Source organism: Dioscorea cayenensis, chromosome 19 (genome assembly GCF_009730915.1).
Source record: "Dioscorea cayenensis subsp. rotundata cultivar TDr96_F1 chromosome 19, TDr96_F1_v2_PseudoChromosome.rev07_lg8_w22 25.fasta, whole genome shotgun sequence".
NCBI classification, from domain to species: Eukaryota; Viridiplantae; Streptophyta; class Magnoliopsida; order Dioscoreales; family Dioscoreaceae; genus Dioscorea; species Dioscorea cayenensis.
In genome coordinates, this window is record NC_052489.1 from 20,628,952 (window position 1) to 20,654,555 (window position 25,604).

The window sequence follows — 25,604 nt, forward strand, 5'->3', positions numbered from 1 at the left end:
GTCTATTCCTTTGTTTTTATTTGCTTGAGGACAAGAAAATGCTTAAGTGTGGGGAGGTTAGATAAGTCCTTGAACATGCATAATTTATATATCATTTGCACTTCATTTAGCATGAAATTTTGTATGTTCAATATTGAGATGATTTGAGATAGATCAAACCAAAATATAACTTCTAGAACATCACCACGGCCTCATCACGACTGTGGTTCAATTGTGCCAGTGTACAAATGCAAAGGAAGACATCACAGGAGCCACAATGGCCATTGTATATCTAACGCCGTGGTCAATACACATAAGGGTCAAAGCCAAACCGTGCTAGGATACGAATTATGTCCCAAGAAACAAACTTTGATCACAACGGCCTCCATAACGGTTGTTATGACCCCATGGCGGACTCAGGCTACAAATAGCCCTAGGTTTTATTAATTCAGAGGAGATTCTTTTACCAATCCGGTGAGAGGTGGCCAAATTTCTGGAGAGTAGTGCAGTTGGAGACAAGATTCAACCTAATTTCAGTGGATTCTGATGAATTTCATAAGAGAGAGTCAACACGTATTAATAGTAGAGGGTGCATGAAGAGATTTGGCACCATCTTGACGTTCTTGGAATCTTCTCAACCTCAACCATCAGAGAACTATTAGAGGGGGTTAGTTTTAAAATTCTTAATACTTTTCTTGTGGATTCTTTATTCTTTGATCGTTATTCTTTATCCATAAGAGGACTCTATTGGAAGGGGATTGTATGTCAATATACCTAGGCCTTTTCTTGTGAATAATAACTTTCATTGGCAATATATTTTCTTTCTATTTGATTGTGATCCATTTCATGTTTACTTATTCATTAATATATTGATATTGTGAGGAAGAGATTAACACTCATTAGAACATTTACGCTTTGTTAGATCTATGCATGCGCTAATAGATTAGGTATATTTAGATTCCTAGATAAAAATTTGGTTGTCCTTTTAGCGGAGTTCTTGATCTTAATTAAGGTGGACATAAGATACTGAGGTGGAAGAGATTCCATCTTAAGTTCCTAGTGCTTCAAACTTAGATGGCAAGGGATTGGGACCAGTAGGCCTCTAAACTCCAACGGTCCATCACTAGGTAACATAGTTATATTTAATTTTATATCACAAGTAAGAGCTAAGCGCCCCCTTTCCCTCTCATACGGGTACCCAATCCTTCCAATTGCACCTCATGATCCTCAATTGTATTTTAGTAATTAGTTTGTATTAGTAGATTCATTTTACTAGAAGAACCACCATAGACTTTAGGCTATTAACTACGTGAAAAGAAAGTAATAAGAGTCTCTCACCATTCCCTGAGGAATACGACCCTCGTACTCACCCACGGGGAATTACTTGACGACTTGTATACTTGCAATGTTACATGCACCAAACAATTTGCGTGGTTTGCGCATGTATCAAGTTTTTGGCACCATTGCCAAGGAACGCCTACTTGAGAGATTCTAGGAAAAGTCGTAGCTTAGTGTTTTATCCTTTTTTTTTAATCTTTTTATTTTGTTATTTGATTGATTTGTTCTTGATATTCTCCCATACAGGTAATTGTGCTTGACCAGAGCTAATCCTACATAATTAATAGAAGGAGACGGTGAAGTCAAAAGAACGTTGTTACAAAGGTTTTGAGAGAATTCAGTCGTTGAAACAGAAGTTGATATTGAAGATAGAGAGTTTTTTGTCATGCTAAACCTAGGAGAACTCTTTATGAGTATGAAAGGCCGCAGTTCATAGGAGAGGAGTTCAATGTCCAAGCCCAGCCATTGCAGCAAATAGTTTTGAAATTAAGGGAATAACCATTGGTATATTAAAGAACTCATGTTAGTTTGATGCCCATCTCTAGAAGTTTCTGCTGATCTATTCGACATTCAAGATTAGCACTATCACAAATGACGCGATCAAACTAAGACTCTTTACATTCAGTTTGAGAGGTTCGGCATATCGGTGGCTCACTTCTTTAGCCCTGCCATCAAGACATGGAACGATTTCTCGGAGGAGTTTCTTTAGCTACCAGAAAATACTCCTGAAACCCTTCTACATTTTGGTGCTTCTGGGATGCATTGAGTAGCTAGCATAATGAACTTTCTACTTAACCTCCTTATTAAACTCTGAATTATTAAGAACACAAACTTGATCACCAAATCTTATTGAGCCATTCTCATGAACTTTGAACTAAATTTGGGAATCATCTTCCACTTCTTGCCGAATCTTCTGCAAATAACCATCTTCTTTTTGTATTGTTTTAATCCCCTCAAATAGAGTGGGTCACACCACTAAACTCTTCAAAGACACATTTGTACCTTGAAACACCACTTGTACCTCCATTCACCTTATATCCTTCAAAATAGGCTTCCTGGAAGTGATCATTATAGCAACACAACTGAATGGCTTCATGTTTAGGGCATCAACTACCACATTTGCCTTGTCAGGCTGATAACTAATAGTTAAATCATAATATTTTAATAACTATAAAATTCTCCTTTGCCTCATATTCAACTCTATCTGAATGAAAATACATACTTAAGGCACTTGTGATCTGTAAACAACTCACAAGCCTCACCATGCAAGTAACACCTCCAAATTTTCAAAGCAAAAATCTCTACAGCTAGATCCAATTCATGGGTGAGGTAATTCACTTCAAATGGCTTCAACTGTCTAGAAGCATAAGCCACCACATGCCTATTCTGGATCAATACACAACCCAGAACTATTTTACAAGCATCTATGTAAATGGTAGACCCTCCACTAGGAAACGGAAGTGTGCGGATACCAATCGACATTTTAACTTTTTGAAACTCTACTCATACTAATTAGACTACTAAAAGCTTACGCCTTTCCCAGTGAGCCTTATTAATGGTGGCGCTAAGACCCTTCCACAAACCGTCTGTAGTAACTAGCTGACCCCTAAAAGATGCGAAACTCTATCACACTAGTAGGCGTATTTCACTCAACAATAGCTTTTATCTTATAACGATCAATGAAAATTCCATTGTTTGTTACAACATGACCAAGGAAAGCTGCTCTGTCCAACCAAAACTCGCATTTGAAAAATTTTGCAAACAATTTCTCTTTCCTAAGATCTCTAGCACAACCTTTAAATACTCCTCATACTATGCCCAACTCTTGGAATACACTAGAATGTCATCAATAAACACCACCATAAACATATCCAAGAAAGGCTTGAAGGTTCTAATCATCATATTCATGAAGGCAACTGAGTCATTTGTTAACCCAAATGGCATCACAAGAAACTCATGACGCCCCTAACGTGTCTAGAATGCAGTCTTCAACACATCTTCTACCTTGATCTTCAATTGGTGATATCCTAACATGAGGTCAATCTTCAAAAACATTTGAGAACCTTGCAGCTGGTAAAAAAGATCATCAATCTGAGGTAATGGATATCTGTTCTTCATTGTCACTTTATTCAGCTCATGATAGTCGATGCTTAACTATAAAATGCTATTCTAGTTCTTCACAAACAAAACTAGAGCACTCCACAGAGAAACACTCTGGCGAATAAAACCCTTCTCAAGTAATTCTTTAAGTTGTTTTTTCAACACCTTTAGCTCAACAAGTGACATTCTTTAAAGGGGCTTAGAAATGTGGTTAGTTGCCATAACTAAATAAATAACAAATTCCACTTCCCTATCTGAAGGTAGACCGGGAGGTCTTCAGGAAAGACATCTAAAAACTCGTTGAGTATGTGAATATCATCCAACAATGACCATTCTGATTTGGCTTAGACCACCATTGTAAGAAATCTTGAGCACCCACCTAAGAGTAATTAACAAACTTGTATGGTAGAAATCAAACGAAGTGATGATGCAGAATCACTCCCATAGAAGGTGAACTCTGGCTTTCAAGGGATTTTAAAAACTACCCTCTTTGCATAGCATTCACCTATAGCATGTGAGGTAGATAAAAAAATCCATTCCCAAAATAACATCGTAGTCTTTCATGCTCATGGCATGCAATCTAGCTAGTAACTCATAACTAGCAATAAGAATTTGGTAATTCACACATGCCTTATCAAGAACAATATCGACTACTAACCTGGTCGAAACACATAAATCATAGTTAATAGTAGTAACATTTAAAGCATGCCTTTAAACATTTAAAGCATGCCTTTAAATAAAGGAAAAAGAGATAAATGAATGTATGGTCCTAGAATCAAGCGCACAAGAATATGCAGAATAAACTGATAGAGTACCTGACACCATTTTATAAGAGGCATGTGCATCCTCCTCAATCATCGCATAAATAGGACCCTGTGTGTTCGGCCTTCCTGCCATCTGCTTAGTTGAGGAAGATGGCTTCTCACTAACAATCTCCTTTTCAGCATGTTGACTTGATGAAGCTTGAGACTTTGGTACAGGCACATACATAGAATTCTACACGCTAGATGCCCTCTGTGCTCCAAAAGACTACTGTGGAGACTCCGCAATACGATGCTCCAAACTACCACACCTAAAGAAAACTCCAATAGTCCATCTGTAATCTGTAATTGCATGAGTACCTCCACAAGTAGCACATCCCCTCTGGCAGAATAGGTAGAACAGGTTGTAACCTTCTAGATCGTGGAGCTGGAAGCCAGTTCACAATTTGAGATGCACTTGTCCTGCATCCAATCTTGGTATCCTCCACCACCAAACTAACGAGTTCCCTGATTATCAAAGCTTATGTCTCTCTTCTTCTAGAATTTGTTCTGTTAATCCTTTGTATCACTCTACACAATATCCAGGGATTTAGCACACTCCACAACCTCTGCATAGCTGGCCAAGTGTAGAGCGTCGGGCCCTACTCTAATCATCGTCCACTAATTTCGGAGCATACCTGGAAAGCTTGTTAAACTCTATCTTATATTCATCAACTGCCATACTGCCCTAAGTTAGATTAATGAACTTCCTCTCAAATTGGACCATCTTGTCCCTGGCAAAGTACTTGCAAAATAGGGTTTCTCTCAATTCCTCCCAAGACTCAAACTGCTGCCCTTGACGAATGTAGAGCTCACCTTTATACCAATGGTTTGCCAAACCTTTGAGTATGTACACCCTAAACCTAAGCTTCTCTTCTTTAATACACTTCATCACTATAAACACCTTCTCCATTTCTTCTACCCAAACTATTTTAGACAAGATCTCTTGAATTCTATCACAGTTTTCTTCTTTGGTGCTTCAGACGGAGGAGAAGAAGGTGGTGAGGGTGGGGCCAATGCTTGGTGCTGGCTTTGCCCACGCACCAACCCTACCACTTCCCACATCAATTTTAATATAACTTTCAGGTTATAAGCTGTATTCAATCCCTTTTCAATGGGGACTTCCCTAGACTCTTCAGCAGGGACTTCACCGGCATCAGATGCTTGCCCTAGAAATTCAGCAATGCTTTTGCTAGTAGCTCTACGGGGTGACATTTTGTGAAGTAAACCCAAGCAGTGTCAAGGCTATAAAACAACTCTACAAATTTAACTATGATCTAGCAAGGGTCAAACTAAAACAAAGTGTCATTTCCTATAACTTCAAATCAAACAGTTCTATCTAGGGTGCTAACATCAAATTTAACTAAGGCTCTAATACCACATAAATTTGTCATGCCTCGAACACTGTCTACCAAGCCCAGTACGCTGACAAACGGCCACATACCCACAAGCCGAGACTAAGTGAGCTTGCACGGCCTCAGAACTTGTCTCAAAATAGAAGATAATATCTAATAGAAATACATATTTCAAAAGCATAAATACTACAATGTCGGAATACAAGAAATTCAAACTAACAAAGTAAAAAAAAATTATTTAATGCAAATTATCAGGCCTACTAGAAATGTAGAATTTTATTAACTTGCTAAACTAAATGGCGCTTCACTCGACAACCTCCGCTAAGCTATCCACCAAATAACCATACTCCTCATCTGAAAAATGATGAAAACACATTTATGAGCTCAACAATTTAGTAAGTAACAACTAAAAATATTGGAATCATGTAAAATCTAAAAAAAAAATTAGAATTTAAGTACCAATAATATTACAAAGTATAATACTTGTCAAAATACAATTCAAAAACAAAGTAACTTAGAAGAATAAAATATTATTAGATAATCCAAAGTATAAGCCTCCCAATTCACTATTGCCAAAACAAAAATAATAGATGTCATTTGTTTAAACTCAGTGACATGAGTCAAATTTTTAGAACTCCTTTGTTTGCCCTCGTCAACCTAAGCCAGATTGTTTGAAACCGCTATTCTTTCACCAATAACACGGTGTGAAACTATAGTCTTTTAACAGAGTTTCATATCGACACAGTCAATGTCTAACCCCCAATAACAGAGTTAGTGCATAGTTAATTGAAGACTAACATATTTATGTAAAAATAAGTTTAATATTCAAAATCCAAATAATCTATATAATTGCATAGCATAGTTTTTTAGAGTAATCTGTGAGCAAAAAGAAGTGCCAACATTCGCATGATCCCATTTTATAATAAAAAAATATAATTATTCTAAAACAAGTAGTACGCTTAAAAATTCAATGATTAATTAGCAAATGTTTCAGTAATTTAACAGGTTGAAACAAAAATAAATAACTAAAATAAGAGTAGTCTAATAAATCAACAATGAAGAAATTTATAACTTCAGGAAATAGTAAACAGTAATAGACACTGATATTAATACCCAAAGCAATTAAATATTATATAAAAAGTTTTCAAAAACTAAAATAATTAAATAATTAAGTAAATAATTGCCGATAAACGGAAATCACATTATACACATATATAGATTTATATGTGGTTTACTTACCTCAGAGTCTTCAAACTCTAACCCCCACTTTACATTGAAAATCAACCCTCACAGAAAGGTCATAAAAGAAATATAAACCAATTTTAATAGTTCAATAATGGTTTAATTGCCGTATAGGTCCCTATAATTATGTACTTTCTACCTTTTTAGTCCTTCTAATATTTTTAGGTACAATTAGGTCCTCATATTTGGTCGAGTTAAGTCGTTCTAGTCCACAACAATATTTTTAGGTATAATTAAGTCCTTGCAATTTACACTTACCCATCTACACCGCGGACTAGAATAACCCAACTCGACTAAATATGAGGACTTAATTGTACCTAAAAATATTGCAAGGACTAAAAGGGCAAAAAACTACACAATTACAAGGACCTGTACAGCAATTAAACCTTCAATAATCTTGCTAATATCACCATCCCTAAGCTCTACTACTTTAGAGTCTACAGCATGCTTACCCAAGGCAAAAACCTAAAAATAAACTTTTAAAACTCTCTATCCTTATTTAAGGACAACTAGAACCTTAATAATAAAATAACAAATGAAAACAAATTATTATAATATCACTACTAAAAGAGTTAATACCAAAACCAAACAACAGTTAAAGAGGTAACTCCTGACATGCAACATGCTCACAAGTAATTCTCTTAACATTGACTGCAGAACAATGAATTAAACTAAGATTATAACAAGGAAATGGTGCACTTGCAATAATATATAGTTTCCTAAAACACACTAGCCCTTTGAAAAAGTTCAGGTGTTGATAAAGTTAATGCATGGAATGGTCGGCCCCATCTCCGAAGTCCAGAAATTCAAAGGATGATGCCCGGAAAACAACAACAAATTAAGGGTGCATTTGGATGACGGAATAGAAATGGTGACAGGAATGGAGGTAATGAAGAAAGGGATAAGAATAAGGATAATGGGGAGGGGATAGAAATGAAAACTATGTTTGATTATAGAGGGTTATACATTGGGAATGTAAAAAGTAAGTGGAGAATATGTGAGACAATTACCTTTATACCCTTCTTAAAACAATAATTATATATATATATATATATATATATATATATATGTGTGTTTAATGACAATTAAGAAATAATTAAGTTAATTAATTATTTTATTTATACAATTAATTATTTTATTAACTTAATTAATTAAGTTAATCAATTATTTTATTAAGTTAATTAAATTAATTAATTATCTTATTAATTATGTTAATCAATTATTTCATTAACTAAATTAATTAAGTTAACATAATTAATTATTTTATTAACTTAATTAATTAATTTAATTAAGTTAATTAATTATTTTATTAATTAAGTTAATTATTTATTTAATTAGTTAAGGTAACACAATTAATTATTTTATTAAATTAATTAATTGAGTTAATTAAGTAATTAATTATTTTATTAATTAAGTTAATCAATTATTTTATTAACTTAATTAATTAACTTAATTAAAGATGGTAAGATTTTAAGTTGGGATATATAAGTAATATTTTTATTTTAATATGGGCAAAAACGTAAATTCAATTCTTAGTAATGGGTATTCCCCCAATGTGGGGGGAATGACTTATTCCTTTGGTGGAGGTAATAAATTCCACCAACCCTCAATGATTACCTGCATAAAATAACATCCAAACAAGGAGAAGGGAATATGTAATCAATGATTCTCTTCTCCAGGGTAATGATTGAGGGCATCCAAACGCACCCTAAAGGCAGGATAACTGTATTCTAAGATTTAAGAAAATAATGTGATTAAGGATCTTAATTTGCCAAGCTATATAACAAAGTCCATTAATTAATTCCACCCAAATAATGAAAACCTAAACCAGCACGGAGCAGACTTTTAACAACTTAAATCATCATCCAAACGCAAAGCTTAAGGGTCCTACGAGTCATACCTACATCAAACATAGGGTTGCACCTTCAGTAATGTTCTTTAACCACACCATGCATCAATGGCAGAAGAACAAGATCCTACTTTAAAGTACTTGCACTTATATATGTCCACAAACACTTGGGGTGCATTACAACCAAATAAAAAAAAGGAAGAAAAATAAAACTCTAAAGAAAATGAAAACCAAAGATATACATATAGAGCTGAATAATCACTCCATGATAGGAAATGTCTTGAAGATTGGGACTGACATAATCATAGCAAGAATATTTATGAGTTGCATACCATGCAGAACATAAGTATACTGTAAAGATGCTTATAAGATTTACTAGCAAACATCATGAATGGATCTTCAACAACAAGTGTAAAAGGTAGACAAGTAGGAATTAAAATCATCATGCATATGTAGATAGCACTAAACCCATCAACTAAATCCTTACAAATGAAATGAAACCATACTCAAAACAAATATATATATATATATATATATATATATATATGTTAACATGCTACCATTTGATTAAACAAAATCAACATATAGTAGTTACTTTTAAACCCACATGCAAAGAATCTCTAACGAGCATCTCTAAAAAAACCCTCAAGCTATCCAAACAAAGCAAGCCCAAGCCACCAAAACTAGGTTGATAGACTAACCTTGCATTTGAAAGCCACTTGAAATCCTCGTTTGACAACTGCGATCACAGAGAACTTCCTATCCCTTCCACCAACACCACTATGGGAAGATGGATTGGAAGGCTATGAAATTCTTTTTTTTTTTCTTAAGAAATCAAAAGGATCATATAATAGCTCGAGGTTGCATGGATCGTGGGCTCGCAGTTACTGAAAGGATAAGAAAGACTTGGTCAAAAAGGATTTCAGAAGGAGTGGGGTCCATAATTATGGATCGAAGAATATGTCATCGAGAAACTACCCAATAGAGTCAGCAAGAGTATAAATTGGCACACCATATTTTAAAGGATCAGTAAGAGCAAACAAAAACAGTAAACTACATAAAAAAAAAAAACTTTCTTCTTACTGAAATCAAACACCAATAGAGCAAATAACTCAAATAAACAAATAAATAAGAAAATCATAATGGATGCACATAAACAATAATTTAACATGGAAAACCTATTAATGCGGAGAAAAAAAATTAAGGGATTGAAACAATTAAAAGCTTCACTAGTCACTAAGAAAGTTTTCTCTACTCACAATCTAGAGGCAAATGCATCAACATACATCAAGAATGATATATTTTTATATCACAAATATAACTATGGGTATTAATTTTACAGGTAGAAATAAAACTAGAAGAATAGGAAAAGATTTCACCAAACTCAGTAATAAGTGTCTAAATCCACCATGTTTTACTTATAAATTCTTTACACTTTCATGCACTTTTGATTAATGTCGATGTCCTTTTACGCACTTTATTTATTTATTTCATCTCAGGAAATCGTGAGGCCATATATGCGAGGATGAGCCTTATTTGAGTAGTTTCGAAGAGAATTAATGAAGAAACGAAGTTTTCTACGAGCTCCAGATGCAAGCCGAACGAATTTTGCCAAGTTGCAAGCCAAAGGAGGCCTCGTACGGGCTCTACACAGGCCACATAGCCCAAATAAAGGGTTGTGCTGCCCCTGTGTGGGCTGCACAGAGCTCGCACAACCCAGCCAGTGGGCTGTGAGGCCTTGTGTACGACCCTCACACCAACCCGCACAGGGTAGGCAGAAGGGTATGCAGCCTCCCGTGCAGCCACACATTTGCAGTTACACATGAACGGGTATAAATGCCCATCTTTAAGGCTTTGAAAGGGAGCTTCATCACCATCCACTTCCAAGAAACCCTAGACGAGATTCTCATCCAAGGAGGCCATTTTGGAGAGCAATTGAAGGAGAGAATAAGGGGAGAATCAAGGAGAGCATCAAGGAGCTTGACGACACGGATCCGACGAGTTCTTATTACCACATTCTACCAGATATTTCGAGGGATTTCCCTGATCATTCTTGCTATGCTTCACATGTATTTTGAGCTTTCTCTTTTTGCTATGTTGAACTAGACTCCCAAGGCCATCGGACTTCCGGTGAACCTTGGGAAAAGACTTTGTATGGATGATATTTATATTTTGTAATTGAATGCTTGGCTTGTGTTCTTGGTTTTAATCTATCATTTACTTGTTCAATCTATAATGGATGGATTTCATAGATTTGTTTTGAATAATCCTTTTACGGGGAGATGTTTGCTTGTATTAGGTCATATGATAATTGAAGGGGGATTCATTATGCCAATATACCGGAGGTTCCGAGTATCAGTATCTCCCCGTAAACATTAGGGTAATACTAGCCGAAAGCGAGCATTAGGGTTATTTTATTCAAGACTCCCTATTCCCAAAGGCATCTTAGGTGTATCTTCCAGATAGTGAAACCCGTACTTGATTAGGGCTACACCATGGAGGTTCCAAGGTAGTCGACATCCAAGTCTAGCGGACCTCAACCAAGCCAACTTTGTGCTTAATTGTTCATTTTCATCTGTACTTAGTCTTCTCCCAAGGGAATCCTCGCCCGACGCCTTCCTTCATTATTGGCTTCTTTGCTTCTTGTATTTGTTTAAGATTGTACTCTTTAGCTCTTGTTATTTATTTGCATGCTTTATTTTCATTAGTTTTTATTTTCCCAAACACCATCTCCGTTTCGATCGACTAAACAGTGATTGCCAAGAGGAAGTAATAGTAGATCTCGGGGCCTTGGGAATACGACTCTCTCGTGCTTGCACGAAAGATTATTACTTGATGACCACAATTCACTGGGGGTGAGTTCAGTGTGCAAGCACCTGCTGTCAGTGCATGAAACTTTGATCTGGCCAAACCAATAAGAATGATCCAGCATACAGTACAGTTGGTGGGTTGGCTGATGAGGATCCAATTGAGCACTTGTCTCGATTCCTATAGATGTGCTCAAAATTTTAAGGTTAATAGGTGTCAAATAATGCCATGAGGCTTCGCCTATTCCCACTCAAATTACGGGTGCTGCTTATAGATGGCTTACATCACTTGCCCCAGGTTCGATCAAGACGTGGAAGATATGGTTGGCAAGTTTCTTAGGAGGTATTTTCCTCGAAGAAAGGCCACGAGACTGAGGCAAGAAATTTCAGTATTGATAACATGGCGAAGAATGAGTCTCATTGGGGATCCAGAACTAAGCCGACCCAAACTCGAGGGGTCAATGAAATAGATGACAAGGCAGCCCAAGATGAGAAATATGAGGTTTTAACAAAACAAGTTAGTTTGCTCATGTCCGAAAGGGCAAGCTCAAGCTCCAAACCAGTTATGAATTGTGAAAATTGTGGAGGGCACAATATCAATCAATGTCCCATCTCAGTGCCCGAAGCTGCCTCGGTGGACCATGTGGATTATGTGAATCAAGGGAAAAAATTTCAAGGAAACCCATACAGTGGCACCTGCAATCGCAGTTGGAGGAATCACCAGAATTTTCATTAGGGGAATCAAAATCAACAAAAATCCCAGTTAGAAACAACCATAAGAAATGTGCAACCATCAATTCAGAATATAGAGAAACATGTGGGGCAACTAGCGGCATCAATGGTGGAGAGACAACAAGGGAGTCTCCCTAGCAACACCGAAACAAACTCTCGTGAACATTTGCAAGCTATCACTTTAAGGAGTGGTAGGGAAGTCGAGGTTCTGTCAAACACTATGCCATGTAATGAAAAGGGAAAGACATTGGTGAGAGGCACTACCTCTGTTGATGTGGGAGGGGGGCTAATGACAGCCATGATAATTTGAATGAATCTTAAGGAAAAGAACTACAAGTATGGGAACATCAACCAAAAGTCCTGTATCTGGCAAGACTTAAAAGAGATAATGAGGACACTCAATTCAAGAAGTTCTTGGAAGTTATCAAGAAACTTCACATTAACCTCCCGCTCATCAAAGCATTTTCCCAAATGCCCAAATATACCAAATTTATGAAAAAGTTACTCACAAACTGACGAAAGTTGGAGGAAACTTCAACGGTGTCTCTTGGGGAAAATTGTTCGGCCATAATCCAAAGCAAGTTACCAAAAAAAATAATAGACCCCGGCGGTCTAATTATGGAATGCCACTTTGGGGACTCATTTGTAGAGAAAGCCCTCACCGATGCCAGTGCAACCTGTAAGCTCTTTCTTAACTTGGGCTTACAAAACTTGGAACCGATGAGAATAACTACTCAATTTGCTGGCCGATCCGTTCAACGCCCTCAAGGCATTGCAAGTGACATCATTATCAAGGTTGGTGGGTTGGTCTTCCTGGACGACTTCATTATTTTATATGTGGACGAGGATACAAGTTTCCATTATCCTCGGTCAGCCATTGCTTGACACTCCCGGCGCTCTTTTGGATCTCCAAGACGGGAAAATGACACTATGCGCCGGGAGTGAAGAAGTTGTCTTCAAAATTCCTGACACCATGAAGCACCCAAAAAAGTGCTTGATGATACCTCATATGCACTTGACGACACATAATTACTAGTTGAAGATTGTGTGCATGAGGTGCTATTGTTGAACCCCTTGGATGAATTTTTAGAAGATGTTCGTGATGGAGGGGAGGAAACTCCAGAGAAACCACAAGAGTGCCCAACTCCAACACAACCAGAGATGAAGAAGGAAAAGAAAAAGGGGGAAGATCATGGAAGAAATTGTGTCCTAAGGTCAGTGGTGCAAACAATAATCTATACAACAAAGTACAATCGGCATGCTTCATTGACTTTGGTATGCAAAATGTTGATTCTCTCCTATCATTGAATTTTGAGGTGTAGTTTTCTCTTAAACTCAAGAACTCTTTAGGTAAAATCTCTTCCTTTGAACCACCCTGATTTGAGAATATTTGAATGTCAGGCTTGTGACGTTAAACAAGGGCTCTTGGGAGACAACCCAAGTTTTTTACTTTTCCATATTTCTGTCTTTCTTGTTTTAATTGTGTTTGTTTTCATTTTTTGAGTTTTCGGCTCTTTTTCTCTCTTTCGTTCAATTTGCTTTGCACTTAGTGTCATAGTTGTGCATTTTAATAGGCAAAATCTTGTTTATTTTCATGGTTGTTAATTCGTATTTTTTTTCAAAGTTGAGTTTTCAATCTTGTTTTCCCCATTTTAAAGTCTAAGAGGCTGCCTAAAGCCCAAACAGAGCTTTATTGTTCAATGTTGAAGCACACTAGGATGGTGTGCAGGCTGCGCACAACTCGCACACTCTTTCCAGAAGGTTGTGCGGGCTGTTGTGAAACCCGCACACTAGCCGCACAGTCTGCGTAGTAGGCTGAGCGGCCTGTTGTACAGGCCACACAGCAGACCGCACACCCAACGGTTGATAAGTGGAGGTTGTTTTGCCGCTTGTCCCCACACCCTTTAAAAAACTATTTCTTGGTCTTCATTCTCCCATGACCATTGCTCCACCTTGAAAGCTTCTTTCCAAACTCCCCATTTTCAAAATTTTGCCAAACTTTCAAGCTCTTTTCAAAATCTTTCTTATTCTTTGAAGATTTGAAGTGTCAATCTACAACTTCATCTTTTTAAGTTTTTGCCGATTTTTCTTTATTTCTCTCCATCCTTGTAAGGTAAGCTCTATTTTCTTATTTTCTTATTTTTTTCTCATTTCTTGGTTTGAATGAGTATACCCGTTCATGTGTGGGGGCAAGTGTGCGGCCGCACGAGAGGCTGCATAACAAAGTTTTCACTTCGAAATGGGTCATCCTGAGGGTGTGCAGATTGGTGTGCTGCCTCACACCAGACCGCACAACCTACTGGCTGGGATGTGCGGGCTCTGTGTGGCCTGTGCAGAGGCCGTACAAGGCCTCCTTTGGCTTGCAACTTGGCGAGGTTTGTTTGGTTTGCGTCCAAAGCTAGTACAAACTTTGTTTCTTCATTAATTCTCTCCGAAACGACTCAAATAAGGCTCATCCTCGCATATATGGCCTCACAATGTCCTGAAATGAAATAAATAAATAAATAAAGTGTGTAAAAGGACATCGACATTAATCAAAAGTGCATGAAAGTGTAAAGAATTTATAAGTAAAACATGGTGTATTCAGACACTTATAAAATACCTCCCTACTTTAGAGTTTGCTTGTCCCCAAGCAAACAAACATGAAAATCATGAGAGATTGATAAGTGGCTAAATACACAACCTCCAGCTTAGATGTAGGTATATAATAGCAAAGGTAAAACTCAAGACACTAAGCAACAACAACTTAAGAAACTAACCTAATGTATAGGGTATGACACTATTTTAACCATAATAATTAATCTCCAAAGTAGGTTAATAAATAACCTCTAAAGAAGGTAAGACACCCATTTGTACATACCTCTTATATTATGAATATGAAGATGGGTTAGTTAGTTTTAAAACACAAACCTATAATAAAAATGTTAAAATTGAAGGAAATTATTGAAGAAGAAGATGATAAATTAAATCTTGACTAATCTACACATGACCATGGCTCCTACTACCCTTCACATGAAGAAGATCAACTCATGGGCCAGAGCCTATTCTTTCGGAGATCATGATGAATCTTCATTATAGGTGAAAGTTCTCATTGAAATCAGCATCTTCTTTTTTAATGAACCCTTTACAACTAGCCTTGCCTTGTATCTTGGTTAAGCCTTAAGTCTAAAAATCCATCTATTGTTTAAGGCTTTCTTATCCTTAAGAAAACTCACTAAGTCGTAGGTGTGACTATCATGCAACATTATTTCTTCCTCTATAGCCTTTAGCCATTCTTCTCTGTGACCATGTGCAAAAACCTCATCAAGAGTACATTTAGGTTCTCCTCTTCAATAAGTAGCACAAATTCATCTAGAGAATACCTGCTTGAAGGTTTTCTAATCCTAGCAAATCTTCTAATAGGAATCTCAACATTATCCGCGGGTTCTAAATGTTCTACAACCTCTTGGACATCTGATTCAATTATCTCATCACTAGTCACAGAAGCATCTATTTCTACTATATCATCATGGATATCATCATTTTTCTAACTTATTCTGCAGCTTAAGGGAGTGTATCTAAATTAATAATATGTTCTTGTGGATTCTTCTTGTCTATCATTTTATCAAAGTTTGAAATTGTTTAATCTTCAAAGAACACAACATCCCAGTTTCTTATCAACTTCTTCTCAACATGATCAAATAGCATGTGATCAAAATCATCATTTTTATAACCAGCAAACATTCACTATCTAATTTTGGAACAAAGCTTTGATCTCTCATCGTTTAGGATATGAATAAATGCATGGTAGGCAAACACTCTCAAATGCTTGTGAGAGGCATCTTTCCCTCTCCAGACTTAATGTGGTACATTATTTTGTAAAGGAATATAAGATAAAAAATTAGTAACATAAGCTACTATAATGGAAAGCCTCATCCTAATAAAACCTAAGCAACTTTGCATGTAACAACCAATATCTTACTCTATCAATAAGAATTCTATTCATAATTTCTGCTAGGCCATTAAGTTGTGAAGCCTTTGGATGAGTTCTTTGATTATGAATTCTTAGCGTTTTGTAATACTCATCAAATAAGACTAAATATTTGCCTCTATTTTCAACACATATGCATTTCAACTTCTTTCCATTTTCTCTTTTAACACTCACATGAAAGTGCTTAAAGACATCCATCACCTTATCATTAGTTTTCAAGATGCATAGCCATATCTTTCTAAAATGATCATCAATGAGGTCACAAAGTATAAAACACTACTAATTGTTCTTGACTTTATAGGGCTACACAAGTCTAAGTGCACCAGGTCAAAAATCTCAGATGCTTTGTGCAGTTTAAATGCAACTCCACTCTCTTTTCTTGCATCATGTATAGGACTTCAAAGATGAGCGATTGATACCATATATACCTAGAAGATAACCTTTTGACCAGGATATTTATTCATTTTATTCTAATATGACTAAGCCGTATGTGCCAAAACTTTGCGCCTTCATCATCCACAGTTGCATTAACAACACCTTCAGAATGTTTAGTCTTTATCAGATATGGACTTGACACTTTTCTACATCTAGTCATAAATAATGCTCCTTTCTTTAGCTTCTATAGATTGTTGCTAAAATTATTGGTGTATCCCTCATCATCAAGTCTTCTAATGGAAATCAAATGCAACTTAATATCTGGGGCATGCTTCACATTCTTCAGTAATAGCTTGGTGTCATTGTTGGTCTCAATATACACATTTCCAACACTGATAGCTTAAGCCACTCCATTATTTCCCATATACACCATGCCATAATCACCTACATTGCAAGAAGAAAAAAGCTTTCTTTTAAAAATGACATATGTGGAGGAACCACTGTCAACCACCTAACTAGTCTTTTTATTGGTAAGGTTGATCTCATCTCCTTTACAAAGGATAAACTCCTTTGAAACAGTGTTAAGTCTGGTTGTGACATCTTCTTTCTTGTCTTTTCTTTTCTACTCTTTTCTCTAAACTTTCTTTAGTTTTATATAAGGTATAAATATCAAAATGGTCCCTCTATTTTTTGTTTTCCGTCCTTTTAGTCCCTTTAATATAAAATCTGCCTTTTTGGTCCTTGTATTTGCATATTTTCGTCCTTCAGTTGTAAAATCCGCCATTTTGGTCCCCGTATTTACATATTTTCATCCTTTTTGGTCCCTCTAATTCATCAACTGGAAGGACCAAAAGGGCAGATCCGTCAATTAAAGGGACCAAAAAGACAAAAATGTGAAAATACGAGGACCAAAAATGCGGATTTTATAATAGAGGGACTAAAAGGGCAGAAAACGCAAAATAGAGGGACCATTTTGATATTTTGACCTTTATATAATGTTTCTTGATATGACCCTTCATTCCACAATGGTAGCACTCAATATTCTTCTTCCATTTTGGACTTACTTTTAGACTTGTATCAATATCCCAGGCCTCTACTTTTATTTCTTACCCTATTTTCTGTAACAAGGACTTTTGTATAGTAAAAATCGAAAGAAGAACACTCGATCTTCCTTCTTGTCTCCTTAACCTGCTACTCTTCACCTAACTAAAGTATATGAAGCTTTTAGGGGATGAATTAGAAATTAAGACTCTAAAAGTCTGCCAACTATTAGAAAGATCACCGAGAAACTATAGTGCTTGTACTTCATATTTAAAACTAATATATCTTCATAGAAGCTACTTCATTTAGGATACCATGCATCCCATTTAAATGATCAATAATGGGAGAAACATCCTTATACTTCAAATTCATAATCTTCATTATCAAGTACAACTTATTGCTTCCCGTTTTCTTTGCAAACAACTCATCTAGCATACTCCAAAGTCCATACACGCTATTCTAATTTGAGATGTGATTGTAAACGTTATCATCCACCCATTGTCTAATGTAGCCACATACTTGCCTAATTAGTAGCTTCCATTGTTCATCAATTTTATCCTCAGGTTTTGTATATTTACTTAAGATAAGGTCATGGTAGTCTCTACAATAAACAAAATCCTTCATCTTCCCCTCCACATGTAATAATTGCTATCATTAATTAGACTAATCATTCCACTAGCGTTATCCTCCATCTACATATAAAAAATAAATTGCAGAGCCACAGCTCTGATCATTTGTTGAGAGAAAAGGATCCTTAATGGCAAACATAAATAATAACTACCTAAAAAATCTTCTTTGATTTACTTTCATAAGAATTAAACTTTTCACTCTAAGTTGATGCATCTTGATGTGAAGTACCATTTGATTCATGATGTGTTAGCGTCAAAGCAACTAGAGTTGATAAAGATATATACTACTGAGAATGGTTCTGATATGATGACTAACCCCTTGTTTGGTTCAGAGGGGGGAGGAGGGAGTGAGGGAGAGTAAGGAAGGGAGGAGAATGGAGGGTTTGAAAATATTTTATGATTGGTTCAAGGTTGTCAGACCCGGACCGGCCCGGCCGGTTCAACCGGAAAAACCGGGAACCGGCCATGTGGCATGCCCGGGTATTAAAAAACCCGGTGTTAACCCGGTGACCCGGGCGGGTCAATCGGGTCACAATGTTTAATTTTTTTTACATTATTTAATAATTTATTATTATTTTCTCATTAAAAATCACAAAATCGTGTATATTTATTAATATTAATTTATAATTTATAATCAATAAATAGAATTACAATATATATATATATCATAAACATACCAACAAAAATTAACATTTAAAAATAAAATATATTAATGTGTTATGTAAATACTTTCTAAAAATTTAATTTATTAAAAAAATAAAACAATAAATGAGTGTAATTTTATTATAAAAATATAAAATTAAAGTATTCTAATTAAATAAAAAATATAAGAAAATTTAAAACAAAATAAAAACTCAATTGAGATATAAGAATTAGTGAATTAAATTTCTTATTTATTTTAACAAAATCAACCAATAAACAAATAAATAAATAAATAACATCGAAGTTCGATAATTATATATTAATATATTAAATTTGTAAATATTTAAAAAATGTAAAAATAAATGACATAATTAGAAACCTCTACTGTATATAAGGTAATTTATCAATTTAAATATCAAATTTGAGTATGTTTTTATAATATAATTATGGGTTTAATATTATATTTGCTTATTATTATTATTTATTATTATATTTTTTATATTTAATTATTGACCCCAGTTCAACCCCGGTTCGACCCGGTCAAACCCATTGACCCCTGACCCCTGGGCTTAGCCGGGTCTGACAACCTTGGTTTGGTTCAATGGAGGAGTGTGGAGGGGTAATCTTTTGGTTGAAACGAGGAGTGAGGAGAAGTGAGGAGAGATGTAATGTGTATTTTACTAATTTGCTCTTTTATATAAAATTGATAATAATAATTTTTTATACTTATCTAAGATTATTTTGTACAAACTTTGTTAATATTAATATTAATATTACTAATAATATTATTTGTGCAATAATAATAATAATATACAAATAATAATATAATTTTAAAACTAATACTATAATTATTCAATTTTTTATATTTGTTTATCTTTTTATAATATTATTATTAATCTTTAATTGACACATTAAAAAATTAAGAAAAAAAATAATATGAAAGATGATACTAGATTTTAAATAGATATTATGGTAATTTCTCAAATTAATAAAGAATAATTTGGTTTTTTCATAAATGTTTAATGAGTAAAATATAGTATTTTTTATAAATGAAGATATAATGTGAATTATAAAAAGAAGTGAAGGGTAGTATTAGTATTTTATATTATTTTATAAAAAAAAAAAATTTAACAAACACCCGCTCCCCCAAAAAACCCCAATTTGAAGGAGTGGGTTATGAGGGGTTAGGAGGGGTGCCACCCCTCCTGACCCCCTCTCACCCCCATTCACTCCCCCAACTAAACAACCATTATACCCCCAAGCAATCCCTCGCCTCTCCCTACTCCCCCAACCAAACATAGCTTAATAAGTCTCTTCCAAAAGAGAAACACATTGTTCCAAAGCTGCTAGTATGATGAACTTCTCCCTATAGTTATGAGGGAGAGATATACCAGATAAGTCTCCTCCTATATGAAGGATAACTCAAGTATTTTGTAGTCTACTTAGATAACTTGGTTAATTTGTAGCCTATGTGGATGGTGTCCATTTATAGTCAAAATCTCATTAATTATAACCCAAACCGGTGTAATGGGATCATGGTAAATATTATTAAGTTGAAACGTGATTCATTACTATGAAAAAAAAAAAAAGCAAAAAAAAGAGAAAGTCAGAGTCAAGATAGCAAGCAATATTAGTGAAATTTGAAAGGTTGGTGGCAATCATATTTGTTAGCAGTCACTATGATTAAAATTTTAAAATATTGGTTAGTCATATTTGGAAAGGCTTATAAATAGGAGGGAAGATATGCTTGATAGGGCAGAAGAGAAGAATTTGATAACTACTGATCGGGTTATTAAAAGTTATTAAATAGAGCTAAAATTTAGCAGGTAAATCAATGATTCGTCTACTCAACATCTGAATGGTTGGATTATATTTTGGAGCTCATTAAGCAAAATGTCAGGATTTTGTTTTCAATACTGATTTTGGTGAGATCATTGTTACTTCTCTTCTAGTTTGGTTTCTATTAGTAAGGTGATGGCTATCGTTATATGTGTAATTCAAGAATACATGATTCTTGATGCACGTTGATGTATTTATTTCTAACTTATAACTAGAGAAGACTTTCTTGATAATTTGTAAAGCTTTTGAGTAGGATTCGTTCTCGTAGTTATTACCTTTCTATTAATGGGTTTTTTCATTCAAAATTGGCGTTTTTATGCTTGTGTCATGATTTTCTTATTTATTTAAATATTTGAGTTATTTATTTGATTGTTGTTTGATTGATTTCAGTTGGGGGAATGTTTGATTTCAGCTTGCTCTAGTTGACCATTTTCTCCTTACAAGAATGGAAACCTTATGTAAGCTGCTAGTGAGCTGGTGATTCATTAACTTCTCTTGAGGTAAAGGTACATTACAAATATAGTTGGCAATTCAAAGCAGTGTGTAACTACCTTGTTTTGAAACTTTTATTTGGTTGTACTCTTTGCTTATTCTATCAAGAAGTAATGACTCTTTATACACAGGACAAGTTATGAATCTCTAGCTTCATGGCCTTATGAATAACACCATTACTTTTTAACAGGGAGTCCAGAAAATCAAATGGCAAAGAATTATTACAGTATTGTTGGGTTGGTTAAGGTTTGTCTAAAAACTATAGTTTTAAAATCTTATTGATTAATAATTGCTTATTAATATTAATATTGTTGTAATAATTCTTTTGAAAATAGCTATTTTAATTAACTAAAAATTTAAATATATAGAGGGCTTAATTGCCAAGGCGTGTATTCCATTCCTACTTAAAATTATTTTTAAAAAATAAATCTGGACGACTGGTAATTTAAAAGCTTCAAGATTATAACAATATGATTAACTAGTTTTGTTATAGGTGAAACATCTTTATATATATATATATATATTATCATATATATTGTAAACTAATATATTTTACTTTTAGAAATTCTACCAATGTAAATTTTATATATTATTAAATTGTGATAACTAAAATTATTATTATTATTATTCCTAATATGTGAAAGCTTGGAGTTATTACCACTTATCACAACGGTTCCCTCACATTCATTAATTCATATCATATCATACATATACTTTGTATTTATTATTTTTACTCTATGCTATGCTTCTAACTAGATGATGAGCTTAAAGAAAAAAAATAAACATAAACAACAAAAAAGCTACACAATCATTCAAAGAAAATTATATCATATAAAGCTAATTATATATTATATGTACAAAAACAACAATGATCCTGCAAAGATTAACTTAAAACATTACACAACATCATTTAACCATTTCCATATTAAACCAAAACGGGTAGCCAAAAAAAAAATAAAACATGGAAGGAACTCAAGGGCATCGTTTTTCGGATCGAGCTCCGAAGAAGAAGAAGGAAACCCGAATCCGTTACATCTCAAAAGAGGGTGACCTCTTATCGGGTTTGGATCCAGAGGCGGCGGAGAGTCCGACGAGGAGATCAGCGAAGGCGCCGACGATGTACTTGTGAGCGTGGCGGCGGTTGAGGGCTAGGTAGCAGAGGAGGAGCTCCTGGAGCTCGGCGCGGCCGGCGAGGCCTAAGCCGAGGGCGGCGACCATCTCCTCCATGGATCGACGGAAGTCAGCGTAAGGGTCGGGGGAGTAGGTGGGGACGGCGAGGCCGGAGGCTGAGCCGGAGGAGCCGATGGGAACGGCGGCGGAGTCGACGATGGAGTTAGAGGGGCCGGGAGCCGAGGGGAAGAGGCGGCGTGAGGCGATGGCGGTGGCGAGATCGAGCTGGGTTTCGGATTCGGAGGCGGAGGCGGAGGTGGATCCGTTAAAGAGGGTATCGGATTCGGATGTGGCTGTTAACGGGTCGTAGAGAGAGTTGAAGTTCTTGAAGACGATGGAGGACGAGGAGGAGGAGGAGGTTGAAGGAAGAGAAGAAGAAGGAGGGGTATGATGGGGATTTAGGGTATGTTCAGGGGTAGAAGAGGAATTTCGCTTCAGGCGGGAGAAACACAGTTGGAAGCTCTTTCCCAGCATTGTCCCTCTATATCTCTATATATGTCTTCTTTGTTTTCTATGTTTTCTTCGTTTTGGACCTTTGGTTTTGAGAGGGCATGAAAAGGGGTCTTCTTGGTGGTATATATGGACGAACTTGGCACGTGATTGGCAGGTGGTGGTTGGAAACGAGAATTTTTTATTTTTTTTTAATTTTTTTAATTTAAATATTTTTATCTAAATATTCCACCTGTTTTGTTTTTTTACATTTTAAGTCTTTCACATGGATTAGGTTAATTTTAATCAGCAATCTAAAATTTATAAAAAATTAAATTATTTTTTTAAAATACTTTTATTTAAAATATGATTTAATAGAATATGCACGAATATGATTTATTAAAAATTATAAAAATAAATTAAATATTTAAAAAAATAAATTTAGAAAAATAATGTTTAATACTTCATCAATTTTATAAATAGATAAGTGAAAAAGGCCAAAGAAAACCTCTCTGAACTAAATTAACAAAAAAAAAAAAACCAGGAGAAGCATAATACTACATTTATGTCTACTTTATCAATAATATTTCTTATAAAAATGTGGAAAATGGTAAAAATAATCTCTTTTTTAAAAAAATGTTGTTTATTTTATATTTTTTCTTAGAAATTTTGGAGTAAATGATTATTAGAAAAAGTAATAGCTAATATAACTTTTTTTTAAAATTATATTTATTTCAATACTCTTATAAATTTTTTTGGGTAAAAATTAACATGAAAATTTAATAAAAATATAAACTTATAAATAAACCTTTATATTCATTTCCTTCAAGCCAAAATATATGATGAAGATTTAAAAGGCGCAGAAGCCAAATATTGTCTTTTACTTATAATAATAATAATAATAATAATAATAATAATAATAATAATAATAATAATTATTATTATTATTATTATTATTATTATAATGTGCAAGGAATGAAAGTAAAAACGCCCCAAATGCTTTTATTTCACGTGTGTGTAAAATTTTAATTCAAATTTGAACTCATTTTTTTTCTTTTCTTTTTTCCTAAATTATTATTTTTAAATTAATAACCGGTGTAAATAAGACTATGATGATTTCCAATTTAGTTATAATCCATCGTTATTTCAGCTTCAATGCAACTTAAATTATTTAATAATGGTTTTAATAAATAATTCATTTAGAAATAAAAGCCCAAATACCCTCATACTCTTTTAATTTCTCTAATATTAATTAAAAATTTTACGTGGGAATAATTTAATATATTTTTATTGGCACTAACTAATTTGTGAATTAATAAGAGTCAAAATCACATTTAATAAACCAACTTCATTTAAATTGATGTCTGAAAAATTAGTTATGTTTAATTTAGATTGGATATGAACACTTTATTTTAATCCAACTACCAATACACACACACACATATATATATATATATACAATAATTCAAATTGTGTACATTCAAATACTAATATGAACTTTTAGTACCCTTTGAAATTTTCATCCTTACCTTTTATCTTTATTTATCATTCATCTTGTATTATACATACAATGCATTTATTATATGTATGAGTACTTTTTTTTTATGTACCAAGTACCAACTATACCATTTTTTTTTTTTGAATTTTTGAAGTTTTAACTTGATGATTCAAAACAAATTTTGAAAAGGCATAACAAACATGTGAATTCCTTCATAGTTTGGTGGTTGTTTTAAAATTCTAGTAAATTTTGTAGGTGACTACTAGTACTATAGTCATTTTTCATTTTAAACATTAAACTTCAATTTATATCATTTTGATCATTCAATTTTAATTTGTGTTCATCAGGAGGGTACCAAAGAGATTTCGAGGAAATTTGATGACATATATGCGACGTGACCATTCTTGTAGACTACATATATAGATATACCATATTATCAAAGAAAGCGACGTGACCATTCTTATAAACTAGTTTGCCGAGCCGACATGACATGTGTCATATTAATAAGAGTGTTCATGTTGCTTGTATGGTATTAACATGGCAAATTCGTCGTACATGTCATCACTTCTCCCTAGAATCCTCACGGTACCCTTCTGGTGGACACAAATTAAAGTTTGGTGATTAAAATGATATAAATTGAAATTTGATGCTTAAATTGAAAAATGACCATGGTACGGTACTCAGTCTAAATATTTACCCTTTAAAATTGTTTTAACTCAAAAAATATTGGATAAAATTTTATTTTATTTTTATGAAATTCCTAAAGTTTCAAATTTGCTAATTAAAACTTAGTATTTTCATACTGTTATAATCTAAAACTTTCTTTTATTTTGTTATAGAGGGTCATCTGTTTTTGGTTTGGTATTACAAAACCCACTGACTTATTTGTGATCTCAAATTAGTATCTTTTAATAATGATGAAAAAACCATAATTTTGTTAAATTAAAAAACCAATCATAGGAGAATAGAGAAAGACTTATTGTTTTTTCTACAGAGCCGTTTTATCTTCTCGTTATTTTTTTCTCTTTGTTATGTTTCTAGAAGCACTTGTGCCTCACCTTTGGTGAGAGTTTTTGTTCTTTCTATTCTACCTGTACTATGCTTGTATGTTGTATTTCATTTTCAATAAATTTGTGGTTTATTCATTTTTATCAAAGAAATAAAAAAAATAGAGAAAGACCCATATTTCACCCGTACTGAAAGAAACATCAAACCAAAAGATAAACAATAGTAAAAAAAAATAAATGTTAATGACACCCAAAGAGCACTAAAGCAAAAGAGTGCTAAATACCAATGTTTTTAAAACCGGACCGGACC

At 34.3% G+C, this 25,604-nt stretch overlaps 1 protein-coding gene across 1 annotated transcript; it reads right to left on the reverse strand.

Annotated features, from left to right (window-relative positions):
• Positions 1–22,053: 22,053 nt before the first annotated feature.
• Positions 22,054–23,036, reverse strand: LOC120250135 (transcription repressor OFP12-like). Its single transcript, XM_039258918.1, has one exon. The coding sequence runs from the start codon at positions 22,832–22,834 to the stop codon at positions 22,220–22,222; it is 615 nt and encodes a 204-aa protein (XP_039114852.1). The 5' UTR covers positions 22,835–23,036; the 3' UTR covers positions 22,054–22,219.
• Positions 23,037–25,604: the final 2,568 nt, after the last annotated feature.

Coding starts and splice junctions, on each gene's coding strand:
- LOC120250135 (XM_039258918.1), bottom strand. CDS start 22,834: ATGCTGGGAAAGAGCTTCCAACTGTGTTTCTCCCGCCTGAAGCGAAAT.